At 44.8% G+C, this 13,726-nt stretch overlaps 1 protein-coding gene across 6 annotated transcripts in view; it reads right to left on the bottom strand.

Annotated features, from left to right (window-relative positions):
* Nucleotides 1-13,726, bottom strand: part of LOC147684310 (non-structural maintenance of chromosomes element 3 homolog) — a 54,131-nt gene that overhangs the window by 20,735 nt on the left and 19,670 nt on the right. For all 6 annotated transcript variants that reach the window (XM_086940189.1, XM_086940191.1, XM_086940193.1 and 3 more), the window contains exons 3-5: nt 8,973-9,080; nt 8,817-8,880; nt 7,610-7,689 (exon numbers count right to left, since the gene is read on the bottom strand). In XM_086940189.1, coding sequence (XP_086796315.1) covers nt 7,610-7,689; nt 8,817-8,880; nt 8,973-9,080 — 252 coding nt within the window. The remainder of the gene's footprint in view (nt 1-7,609; nt 7,690-8,816; nt 8,881-8,972; nt 9,081-13,726) is intronic.

Below are 13,726 nucleotides of genomic sequence, written 5' to 3'. Positions count from 1 at the left end.
TTGTATTTGAGTTCTTTAAAGGTGAACAATATCCGAACACATAGAAAGTGCTCTATGCTTCGATGATCACATGGTGAACTGCAATAAAGCAGTGCAGTAGCGTGTATAATACAAGAAGGCAATAGAACAACAATGGAAATTACAAAATCTGTACCATTTAAATGTCTCGAACCTTCGGACACTAGTATAGATGGTTTATCTGTGTGTTCACACTGCGGTGTCATCATTTCGACCAAATAGACCTCAAGGGTCATCATCAGGATTCTTATACAGATGAATCACTGGAAAGGGTCCGTGTAGTGGGTGATGTCATATGTGAGGTCATTAGCAGTGCATGGCAAGGGCGCGATTTGTAGTTACTTCAACTAACTAGAACAGGTGAATTTGTGTTTTTTTTCTCCCCTCAAGTTCAAAATGTCAGGTTTAAACTGACATTTTCACCTTACTATAAAGGCCCTTTGTTTATTTCTGGGAATTTTGCAATGTAATTTTTTCAGGGTTTTTTGTAAGATTGTATTACACACGCAACTATGCCAACCCCCCACGTTCACACACTGCTCTCACCCCTCTGCGGGCAGCCAAACCTCCATCGTGCATGGCCTTTCACCATGCACGGTATGGAGCTGGTTGCAGGGGCTGTCCTGCCCAAAGGGACAACAGCCCACTTTTTTTTCTTTTTCATAAGACAAAGGTGGGAGGGGGTGCTTGTACTGCCTTCTGTGATACCACAGCAAGCCCCCAAAAAAATATTTTGGCCCCAGGCATGGTCACTCCTGTTCCTGACAAGGTACTGGGAGTCAGGGTAACCCTCCTCGAACCCTTATATTTTCTTTTTCTATTTTTATGGCACAGGGAGAGAGTTGGGCTCCATGTTCAAGTCAGCCAATCAGAGCGCGAGGTCCCACTAGAGCAAAGGGACTGATGGGGGAAAAAAGCTGCCTTAGCCAATGAGATTGCTCTATTACTTGGCGTTGCGTGCCTGCGGAACAGTTGCATGCTTGCGGGACTCTTGCAGGAGTCCAGCATACATAACCGTTCAGATATTTATACATTTTTTTACTTAATTTCTCAAAAACTACTGAACGAATTTACACAAAATCACAATAAGCACACTTTCTGGGTGACGATCTAGCTTACTGTCAAATTTGGTGTAATGCTGTTCAGCCGCTTTAGCTGTAACGTTGTTCGAAAATCCCTATGCAAATATGCACAGGGAAATTGTGTTTTGAGATCTCCTTTTTCTCGGCTTTCCCTTGACGGATCACCCTGAAACTTTCCAGAGAGGAGCGGAGGTGGATAAACAACTTTTTGGGGGAAAGCTTCATGAAGATACGTCAAACGGTGCCAAAGTTATTATCAAACTAAAAAAATCCATTTCCGATGGTAACTGGGTCCGAACTATAAATATTCAGCGGCGGCTGCCTCGGTGTAAAAATAATCAATACATAAAACATTTAATAGATTTTTATTTTTTAAGCAGCTCGGAGAGCAGATCAATTTTCAAGCATTCCAGAAAAGATCCTTGGTGTGGAGACCAGTCAATCAAGGTGACCTAGTGGGGTATGAGAATATTTCATATTTAAGCCGGTACGCAGAAAGGGGGGGGGGATCATGTAAACGGTAGAAGGCTTGAGTTTGGAGATAACGGGTTATAGAGTTCAGGCTGTGAGAAGTCCCTGAAAGTATCCTGGTGGTTGTAGGGTGCTTTGCTGTATCAGTGAAGTAGGGTTTAGTGGAAGTCATGAGAATCGAGGCCTCGTTAGTTTTGATCTTGGTGTCAAAGAAGTGGACACGTTCTGAACTCTTTTTGTCAGCATTGGGGATTATCAGGTGAGCCCTTGGCTTCATTGCTGCTTTCACAACTTAAATATCTTTTAGGTTCTGTTTCTCGTATGATCAATCGAGATCCTAACACATTCCGATTCCACTACAAAGATGTTTGTGTGTGTGCCAAGAGCTGCAAAAGAGTGCAAGATTTGGCAAGAAAGGCTTTGGTGCCAAGAGCACTCAACAAGTCGAGTGAGGCTCGGTCTCACTTCTTTAAGTCATTAGCGAACCACAAATGAGTGCTCCTGGCCCGGACGGGTTTCTCTTTAAGGGGCAACATGGTCGGTAAATGTATTGAAGAAATCTGTTGCAGAATGTGCCCCCCAGGTATGCATGGGCGTGAGGGAGTCGAAGAACCAAGCAAGAATCAAGTGCATCAAGGGTGATTTTATTAATATCTGATAAAGATTTTAGGACACATGGGTTGACCATGAGCTATAGATTTGGAGGAAGACAATTTAAAAAGGCAATAATGATCAGAGCATTCAACAGCAACTGGGGAGGGGTCAGAGATGAAAATGAGATCTTCCCCTGCAATTACCAGGTGTCCTGCAGCTTCTTTGAAACAAGCGCGCTTCAGGGATGCAGGGAATGCTGCATCAACGGTCCTGTGTCAAAGGAGATGAGAGTATGGAAAGGGTTGTCCCTGGGACAAAGCATTTGCAGAGGGTAAACGTTTTGTGGATTACAGTGTATCTGAATGCCATTTTGCCTTCTCCGATTGTCCCCACCCCTCAAGAATGGTACCATACTCTTAGGCAAAGTATAGTACAGGTTGGAACTGATCATTCTGACATTTCTGTCAAAAACATAATGTCTGGGCCCAAGTCATGGTGTCCAGGCTCGGTCTTGTGTTGTCCCATCAACATACAGTGGAGGTTAGTAGTAAACAAGGCAAAGTAAGTGGTGGATTGCACAGTTATTTCAGGGGCATTTTGTGGGTTCAATCTTGGCATAGGGACTCTGGACACTGGCAGTCTGAGGTTCAAGGGCAGTGCTGCCCCGGTTGGTTTTCCAAGGGGAGATACAGTAAGTTTGGGGAGGATGAGGCCAATATTGTGCCCACAGACTTGGAATTCGGCCAACAGGAAGTTTCCTCAGTATTAGGAGACTGAGCTGAGCTGATGTGGGTGGTAGGGGGGTATCTATCTTAGTGGTAGAGGTGTCGAGTTTTGAGATCTTTGTAAATAGCAGATCCAACTCCATGGTAAGAGAATTTATGCTGGATGTTAACGGGTTTATAGCATTGGATGGCATGGGAAGAGTGGTGCAAGTGATCAGGGCAGGGGTCATGGTTAGGAGACCTACGGGAAGAAATGAAAAACACTGGTACGTCCAGTGGATATCAGGAATAGATGGACAATATCTGGAGGAAGATGAGAGGTCGAGGTTGTGGATGTAGCAAGGGAGAAAGGGCAGTATATGTTAGGATAGAGGAATAGAAAGGAAGATTTGGGGGGGGGGCCTTAGCTCAGTGAGAGGGGATCATAGTGATACCAAGGGAAGCAGCTGCTTGGAGGGGAGGGGGGAGTATGGAAGGTCTGATAATGCAGAGGGGTGGCGAGTGGTTGGACTAGAGGAGATGCTGGTATTTACGGTCATGAATGGGGGAAGAGAAGGAGCTTCAGGATGCTGAGACACTGTGGTAAGATGGAGAGTCAAGGGTGGAGAAGTCGGGGAGGAGGAGAGTAAGAGGACGTCTGGGACGGGGAGAGATTGAGCTGACATCACTGAAGAGTTGGATAGGGAAGGAGAAGTCTGTGGAGGTGGAGAGTTAGAGATCACTTCACTGAAGTGGTGGAATGCTCAGCGAAGTGGCCAATGGAGGAGAAGTGGGGCTTAAATAATTCTATATGAGAGTCAGACAGTTGGATCATGCTCTTGCCATTTTGTAAGTGAAGATTAACAGGTGCCTTAGGGAGCAGGGGCGAGTGTGTGACCGTAGGGTAAATTCAGAATGCACTCTACGTTCAAAGTTTGTTTTAAGGCATGCATCCAGATAGCAGTGTTTTCAGAGAAAAATTTGTTTTCAGCAGCTGTATTCTTAGATAAGTTACAACAGTAAATGATTTTGTAAGTGTTTGGTCTGAACTTGAAAAAGGGCTTAGGGGACGTCAGGGGCCATTATAGTGTGAGGAGCCGAGAAAGCACGCCGAGTGGTGTAATGGAGACGTACAAGGGGGCTGTAGAGGTAGAGGGCCCACAGGGAAGCTGGAACAAAATAAAGCACAGAGTGCAGCTTGTGTTCAAGGAGTAAAGTTGTGTCTAAAGGAAGAGACTAGCACATGGTAGAGCGAAAAATATACTAGTAAGATAGCACTGGGAAATTTGAGTCAAGAGTCAAGAAAATACAATGTTGTCTAGGGGAGAAGGCAAGTGAGACAGGGGGTTGGAAACATTTCCAGAAATTGTTAGTTACACCAAAATATAACGTTGTTAAGGTCTAATAAACTTGCAACAAAGAGATAGTCTGTCTTGTTGCATGCAGTTTATGAAGTATTACACAGCACACCTGGGGTTCGCTCCTTAGAGCCATTCCTTCTCCTTGTGAAAGGGGAAATAAATATGGAAGGATAATAGATTTGCACATATGAAAAGCAGACACTACCTTTGGTACGAAAGATTGAAATGTGTAGAGAACCAACAGGGTAGAAAATTGAAGGGTGGAAAAATGGATAGGGCGTGAAGCTACCAGATATGGCAACCAGACGTAAGTGCCACCAACAGCACTGTTTTCTGGATAAGAAGTTAAACTGGGCACCTGTGAATTGGCTTTAATGAAGATGCTATTAAGAAAATCAAAACAATGTTCAAGTCCAAGTGAGGAACACACAATAAAGGGGGAGAGAACAAATAAAGCAACCCTTTAGGAAAAAAGGAACTAGTTCCGTTTTAACAGGGAAGGTTGGCTAGGAAGACACAAGTAGACAGAGGAGCCAAGTAGCCTAAACCACAGGCACTGCTAGAAGCTGCTAAACACGGGAGGATGCAAACCTCAAAACGTGAGACTATACAAATGCACAAACTTATTTCAGTATCTTGCATAGATGGATTTGGTGGAAGGCCTCCTGGCAACCTTGCAGGAAGCCTCGAAATCTGAGCCGAGGGAACTGAGAGATAGTGTTCTAGACGGTTTCTAATTCGCTTTTTTAATTTTGGAAAAGGTGATGGACAGAGTTTCTGAAAGATGCAGAATACTCCTACCCAGTCAAGAGATCAGGGCTTGATCCATCACCGTTTTTTAGCTCACTGCACCATCCCAGCTCAGAACCTGGCTATATGCAAATTAGTCTGTTCCTGTCCCAGTGCATGATGGGAACAGGGCAAACCAAACTACCAAGCCAATTCTTATACTGGGAAGGAGACAAGCTTCCGGGGACCGGTTTCTGGCATTTCAGCCGTCGTCGGCCCGGCTTGCTTGAATCCTGATGGTGCAATGAGCTAGGGACTCACGTCTGAGTATACCCTCCCACACTTAGTGTGGATAAAATCAATTTTGGAAAAGGTGATGGACAGAGTTTCTGAATGATGCAGAATACTCCTACCCAGTCAAGAGATCAGGGCTTGATCCATCACCGTTTTTTAGCTCACTGCACCATCCCAGCTCAGAACCTGGCTATATGCAAATTAGTCTGTTCCTGTCCCAGTGCATGATGGGAACAGGGCAAACCAAACTACCAAGCCAATTCTTATACTGGGAAGGAGACTGCACTGGGACAGGAACAGACTAATTTGCATATAGCCAGGTTCTGAGCTGGGATGGTGCAGTGAGCTAAAAAACGGTGATGGATCAAGCCCTGATCTCTTGACTGGGTAGGAGTATTCTGCATCATTCAGAAACTCTGTCCATCACCTTTTCCAAAATCGGTTTCTAATTCGCAACAGGCTCTGGAGCTTAAGTCCATGGATAGGGGCATCGGGAGGCATCACGGTCTAAGCTGACGGAGTCTCTAGGCCTGCAGGAAGTACCACCTTCTCCTCGTCTTAGTGAGTAGCCAGAAGGGTATCCAAAATCAGTAGTCAAAAGACCTTGAGCTGCGCAATGTCCGCCAAAGGACAGAAAAATCTAGTGCCATATTTTTAGCAGCAGGAGGTTCACCCAACATAAAGGAAGAGTCTGCTGTTGGGGAATGGTGTCTAGACAACTAGAGGTAGGGGGAATGAGACTGCTTCCAGGGCAAAGAAGCCTTCTCCTTCCTATTGTGCTTTTTGAGCGATAACCTTAGAACGTTCCCTAAGAGGAGACTTGCCTTTGGGAGAGAGTATTATAAGGGTGAGAAATTAGGCAAATTTTGCCTTAAGAAAGCGTCCATGAAAAACCTCATGGTTGCTTGCACATTAACTAGGATTGCTTTCCTTTAATTTTGTTGTGAGTTAACAGGGTTCGTGCACAAACACTCCCATTTTTACATGTTCACATTTAAATTGACATGTTTTGAGACGAGGACTTTAGGCACACTTCTCATGCATGCTTGCCAGTGAAAGTGTACTCAGAAAGCGTTTTGCTTACAAATACATCTCTTCGTAGGCACATTATCATACCATCATACATTTTGTCCAAGGACCAATTACTCTAAGCAAACTACCCTTGCATATATGGTCTGTTTGGAGACAGCTCTCTCTGAATTGGTAGAATGAACAATGGCAGCAGGATCTTAACTCGGGCCCAGTGTGAACGGGTCTAGCTTTATTATACATACTGCCCCAAGCCTTTGTTCAGCAGTGAAGCATTTCCATGAATTGTCACAGTCACCTTGTGCCTGAATTCTAGCCCAACGGAATCATAACAGTATCCTGCAGAGGACGGCGGCCTGTGCTACATCAGACTGGCTTCACGATGAAACACGCACATAGATCAATGGGAAGTCAGACCACTCCACGGTACCTGGCAAACCCACATTCACTTTATGCGCTCGAGGATAGGCAGTGCTAGGTAGGAGTACAATTACATGTATCCACATAATGAACACACTAATTAGACGGTTGAATTATTCATCTTTTTCACCAGTCTTGTAATGCTGGTCACCATGCTCGGTTTCCTTCTATTAATCATTACAGCAAACGTATTTAACAGCAGAATTCAATTGCTTCAATAAATGTTTGAAATGCCGATTGTGTATTCCTTGTGTCACCCTTTGGGCATGTCTAAGATAACAACAAAAGAGAAGATCTGTTCCCACTATTTCCTTGGGGGAATCAGGGTTCTCGTGTTCGGAGGTTGCAGACCCCATCAGGTGCCCTGCGAGGTTTAAGGGTCCAGATGGTGCCCTGTGAGCTGCCAGGAACTGGGTCGCCATATTCCGATGGTACGAGTGGACGTAGTCCTCATAGGTTTGGTGCTTACGTTGCCAAAGCACAGTCTTACGGAATTAGTAGGAACCATATGACACGGTCTTGTAGATAGCCCTTCATGATAATGATGGGCTGCCATTGGGACAACCTACATCTCCGTCGTACCTGTGTGGAGAGTTTTTTATTTCATTTCTGGGAAAAGACCATGATTACACATCATTAACCACAAATTATTGATTGTATACCCAAATCAAGAAAATGGTTCTAAAGTTTTGATATTCAATTACTTGAAGACCGCAGACAGGACAAGGCTTGTAATGCACTGGATTAGGTGCATTTACGGACAAGATCCTTACCGGCAAGGAGCCCTTATGTCCTGCTCATCCACTACTTTCACAGCACCCGACTGCCCCCAGAACACCATCAACCTCAAAAGTCCCCTTGCTGCCACCACTCACAGGAAAAAAATAACACAAAGGGAGCCACCAACCTTCTGAAGAGTCTTCCCAGCCTGGTTGACTATCTCAGAGTAGACGTCCTTGTACTCTTTCACCACGTTCTTGATAATGTCTGCAGGAGAGAGTGAATAACAAGTGCTAGGGTGTTATGAAGGTGGTTAGCACAGTGAAGTCACTTAACATTTGGGATCGGATATACAAGTTTCCAGGCACTATTCCATCACACGGTAGATGCAACCTGCTGAGACGTCTACAAGATGCCACATCCAGGAACTAATCTAACCACATCTACATTTGCATACTGCCACTTTACAGATGGTCTCCTTTGGTAGATGGAAAATCTCCCCAAACAATAACTCTGAAAGGCTAGAAGGGATGAAGGCAATCACATTAGATAATGCACAGTCCCACCCAAGTCATCCTCTGAATGACGTGGAAGCAGTTACATCCATAAATTACCCCTAGAATGGAAATGCCTGACAAAGCCAAGTTCTGTACACACCCTCTACACACAGCAGGACACAGCTCAGCATTCCAGCACGGCATCATATGTAGCAGCACACACCTCTGCACAGTCCTACTCACCTTGGACCGCCGCGGTCTAAATACACTTTGACACCTCTGCCCTCACAGTCCCACTTTCCTATCACAACTCCTGCCCAAGGCAAAACCTGGTCTATACAGCACCATCAGACAGTCAGTTTCCCCAGCAGGAAAGGGTATGGGCGTCTAGTTGTATCAGGGTTTTACACCCTCTACCACACACTTCCTCTACAAATATATCTCCCAACAGGACGCTACCCTAGCAGGATATTAAACAAAACCCTAATTGCACTTTACACTCCCATCCCCCTAAAGACACTTTAAAGCTACTTTCCAAACAGCCCATTACTCCCACCTGCCAGTTACAGGGCATGGAGCTCACATCCCTACTTGCACCGGACATGCCTCACCTTCAGCACGACTCAGGCCACACATCCCTTCCAAACCTTAAAAACCCTGCATTCCCCATCACTACTTTTGCGCACAGTTCTTCCACTAGTTTAACTCACACTATGACATGCTGCCCACATGCATATCAGCCAGTTCACCCCGCCACACTTGAAGAGACACCCCTGCATCCTAACTGACAGCCGTGGACGGCATAGACCGACCTGCACCGCACATGCCTCGCCACATTTGAAGAGAGAGACACCCATGCAACCTAACCACCGATGGGCACGGACCACACAGACCTACCTGCCCGTTTGATGGGCATCTTCTTCTGATCCTTCACCAGCAGGTACTGCACAACCTCAGCCACCTGATGGAGACCAGGAGGGGAGAGTATGAGAAGCAGGACTGGAGTGTACTTATCCTGAGAGGGACACCACCCCAACCTCAAAAGTCCCTCACCTTGCGAGCCACCAGCTCTGGCGAACGCTTCTCCAGGTTGCGCTGCACCTGCGTAGGAGTCTGGGTTTGGGTCAGAGAAACTTCATCATCCATGTCCACATCTTCTACCTGGAAGAAGATCACATACAAAGAGAAGTTGCTGAAAAGGTGTTTAGCAGCACACCCCTTGGCATACCTCAATAAGAATGAGTTAGTTAGTGAATGAGTGAGTTAGCTACTTAGCTCGCTCCTAGACAGATGGCAGAGGTCTGTCTAAATGTAAGTTGCATCAAAGGTTTCAGACCGCTTCATACAGGAGTGTGATTTTATACATCTACTGGTCTAAGGGACGGAATGCTCCTAAAATCTACCCGCCCTGTATAAAATTCTATGTGGCCCATTTTTTGCCATGCAGTGAGGTGTCATATTAGGACACTTGATTTCACAAATTGTTAAATAAACACAGATAGTTGCACTCCAGTGCCTAGGTTGCCAACTGAGAATCAACAAGACCACTCACAGTCTGACCTTTTCCGCTAAGCACACGGAATAATTCTTGGGTAAATCACTCCATCGCATTGTGCCTGAACTTCATTGCATCCCACAATTGTGAGCATGCACCAAACACTAGATCCATCACCGGTTTATGAGTTACAACTGTACGAACTCTGCAAGCTCTGGTCACAGTCAGAATGTTATGGGCCAGAATGTCAAAACTAATTATGCATGAAAGCTTGGCTTACACTAGCAAAAGTTGGTTTTGCACGGATAAAAGGATTTATGCACAAGAAGATGTTCCTATGCACAAGTCTACTCACACAGGATAGAGGGAGGAGGGAAGTGGTAGTTCCAAGTATGAATACCCAGAGAGTTTGTGCACAACTATAAGGTTATGTGTGTAACTGTGTTCACCAACTCCTTTTGGACCCATTCCCACCCTGAAAAAGGTTGAAAATATATGCCTAAAAACTGCAGGAGTTAAACATTTTAATTTTTTTTAAAAGATGAAAACATGTCAATGTGGGAGGGGACCACCCTCTCCTAAAATTACAGAAGGGATGTAAGGAGAATAGCTTTACCATGGGGAACGGATACTATAGGAAACAGGTTTCACAACTGAATTAACACTTCTCTGAAGGTTTTCACGTCAGCAAATATATGCGAGTATTTTTGTTTCTGTGAAAAAAGAATTAAAAAATATTTGCTAGGAGTAGCATTTCCAAGCCTAAGTCTGTAAATACTTGTGAACTCCTAAAAGTTGCAAATCTGCACCAGTGGAAGGTCAGAGGAATGTATATGCACTTCTGTGAAGAATTTATTTTATTTATATACTGGCCTAATGGTTTTGCATGAATTGTGCAATATTTTCTCATATACTTGCATTTAATTAAATGGTGCTGTAGAGAAATAGTACTTAAAGTTGCCCTTAAAAAACATACATGAAAGTTTAACAAAACTGCCTATAACATTCATCCTTTTTGTTTAACCAAACAGCAATAGTTTAGAATTGTATTAAAAAAACAACCAGAAACACTTTTAAAAAACTTTTTTCATATCCATCAACAGAAAAATTGAAGAGTGTTTACAACTTAGCAGTGTGCAGCTCTTCCATAGGACTAGAGCTTATCTAGGACGGTCTCATCGTTCTCACACCAAGCTCAACAAAAGTTTAAAAAACAAAAACAATGTAGGCCCCAAGTAAGTCATTGACCCACTGGTGTCCCACGGTTCCCTGTTCGGCATCTCCTAAGGAGTGATTAGGTAGTGTGATCATGATATTGTGCGCAAGGGTCCTTTTGTCCGTCCGCTTCTTGAGGGGCAAGTAATAGGTATATCTTCAAGGGTCCCCATAGGTCGTTGGGCCTCGAGGTCGCGGTAGGAGTTCTGAATAGGTTGTTCGTTGCTCCTGACAATAGACCAAGTCCTGTACCCATTCCTTGAACTTAGGAGCCCTTCCACGTCCCCATCTACATGCCAATTTACGCTTGGCAAACAGTCCAAGTGATTCAAATCGCCTAATAGATGCTTCCATGGTTTCTGTGTAGCCCAGCAACGCCACAAGTGGGGTAAGGCATATCCGTGTTCGCACCATTCTTTTTACCTCAACCGTAAAGAACATATTTAGGGCCACACCTTTGGATTTATAGGTTTAGTGCTGGTCAGGGAAGCCACTGCAAAGCAGATGAATGTGTCCACCTCTTGCCCACCTTCTTCTCTTCCTTATACACATACACAAAATAGATGGGGGGGTGCCTGCCCCCTTTCTGCAGGATCAGGAGCCAAGAGCAGGGCAACAACTCGCACTGGGTTGTCTAGCTCCAGTACAAAGACATTGGATATTATGGGATGCCTTGTAAATCACACAAAAAACAGATTGACAGTATAACTTGGAAATCTTATGTCATGGAACTGTACACCTAAAAGAAATATGCACCATGTATCTCTGGTTCACTCAAAATTCACATTGCAATACTGTAAGGAAACCTCTCGTCTTTTATGGTCACACCCAGGTTTTTAGGCTGACGCTGCTGGGTTTTAAACTCAGAGTTCCCGGAGATTTGCTAACCAGACCCTAATGACCTTAACTTGCTATGTCGAACTGGCTTCTACCCAATTGGCTGAGCTAGCTAACCAGCAAGTCCCAAGTAAATGGTACCCAGCGCATGAAAGCTAGAGCCCCCTCCACCCCCCACCCAGGGATTGCACCACTGGCTCTGCGACCCTGGGTGGGAGACAAGTAAAATGGGACTCCCAGACCAGACATTTTCAGGCTGGAAGAGCAGTTTAACTGCTGGTCCGACTTTGCCATTTAAGCAATGGCAAAGCCAGACCTTCCCCCGGCGTACAAGTCATCCCTGTGGTAGGCCTATTGAATGCTAAGGCAGGGTGCAACATATCTCACGGGCAGAACATGTATTTTACATGTTGTGGTAAACTGTTGCGTTTCCTACAGAAAAACTTGGTCATCCAAATGGTGAGTGCAAAGTTACACGCTGATCCCTCAGCTGTGCCAACTCCTGAACGGTAGGACCAAAGTGGATCATCCAAGGTATAAAAAACAAGCATTTGCAATGCAATGGGTCTCGCAGCATTAAAGTTTGAATTACTGGCATTGTAAATGACAATGCTTTGCATTAATTTTTTTCTTTAATTTTAAATTGGTATATAAACATTGTTTGTGAATGGTTAGCTGTTGCTTATGCTAAGCAAAGTTGGCAGTAATAGAGAGTGCTAGTCTTGCTTGTTATAAGCATGCTGATTTAAAGCGCTCTTATACCTGCCGGTAAAGTTTGCGCTATATAAAAGTGAAAACTGATGAATAAATTTTAAAAAGCCTACCTGTACCACGTCCGTTCTTATTCTTTTATGCCACATATCTTTGGGTCCCTGTATTTATTAACTGCACCCGGCTGTGGGAAACCTCCATGGCAGGAACATCGTGTCGCGGGGCAGACACGGGCAATGTAGCCACTGTCCTGTGGCTGCACCGCGGGGTAACAGTGTAGGGGCAGGAAGGCAGGCAGTTGCTAGTGCTGTGCCATAACACTGCCGCGGCCTTCAATGTGAAATTCATACAGTGCTGATCCAAGGTACTGATGATTCTCTGCTAGCAGCAATCTCCATGGCAGGAACATCGTGTCGCGGGGCAGACACGGGCAATGTAACCACTGTCCTGTGGCTGCACCGCGGGGTAACAGTGTAGGGGCAGGAAGGCAGGCAGTTGCTAGTGCTGTGCCATAACACTGCCCCGGCCTTCAATGTGAAATTCATACAGTGCTGATCCAAGGTACTGATGATTCTCTGCTAGCAGCAATTTCAGGCAGCATATTTTAAATGAGAACACAAAAAGCAACAAGCTTCACTGAACCCTTTGACATAATCTGCGAGTCTGGTTTCCCACCCTCCTTCACGCAGTGTTTCATCCCATGTGAACGGTGTGTAGGTTGGGCTGGGGAAAACACAGTGATTAATCAGGGTGTCAGATAACCTCCAGTATATGCGTGGAATGACATTCTCAAATAATAAACAAACAATTGTTCATCCCTCAAGAGCCCGTATGAAGTTATTTATACCTGAATGCTCTTCAAGAAGGGATACGTGGAACACCGAATGGACAGAGATGAGCTCATTGTTTATTTTTATTTTTAAAAATGTAATTGAAATATTCAGGCTCAGTCTTATCTGCGCCTCCCAGTGAGTATTGTGCATTGGAATAATCAGTGGACATTTTCCTCCTGAAGTGTTTGGGCCCAAGATCAGCTATGTCCTTCCAACAGGACTGAGAGTAGCACAATAGGGGGAACTTTCCTGACAATTTCCATAGAGGGATTTCTGGAATGGGTGAATTATCCGGCACACACTCTAAAATTACCATTGAAATGCACTGGACCAGGTCACTGATCTTCATAGGACAGGGGTGATGCAATGGTCATGTTTTGTGTAAAAATGAGGCGCTTTCCTTAAACATGCGAGAAAGTTGGCAGTCATATTGAGCAGACATATCTCCGTTAGTAGGTGGGCTTTTTTATAGAGGGGGTGCCGACAAAGGCAGTCGTATAAATAGGACTGCATTGATAACAAGCCTACCCCCTTAGATTGGCCTTCCATAGAACTAGGAATGTACAAGAGGTCCAAGAAGACCGGTGTGGGCCAGTTTAGCCAATTTAATGCTCTTTCTGGCAAAACGAGAGCCAACTCTACAATGGAAGTCCGAGTTTACCTCTTTCACCACATATTGGTTCCAAAGTCTCTCAAAATGGGCCAAATGTGGGGAG

The sequence above is a fragment of the Lissotriton vulgaris genome, chromosome 10 (genome assembly GCF_964263255.1).
Source record: "Lissotriton vulgaris chromosome 10, aLisVul1.2, whole genome shotgun sequence".
Classification (NCBI taxonomy): domain Eukaryota; kingdom Metazoa; phylum Chordata; class Amphibia; order Caudata; family Salamandridae; genus Lissotriton; species Lissotriton vulgaris.
This window is presented reverse-complemented; position numbering and strand designations above follow the sequence as displayed.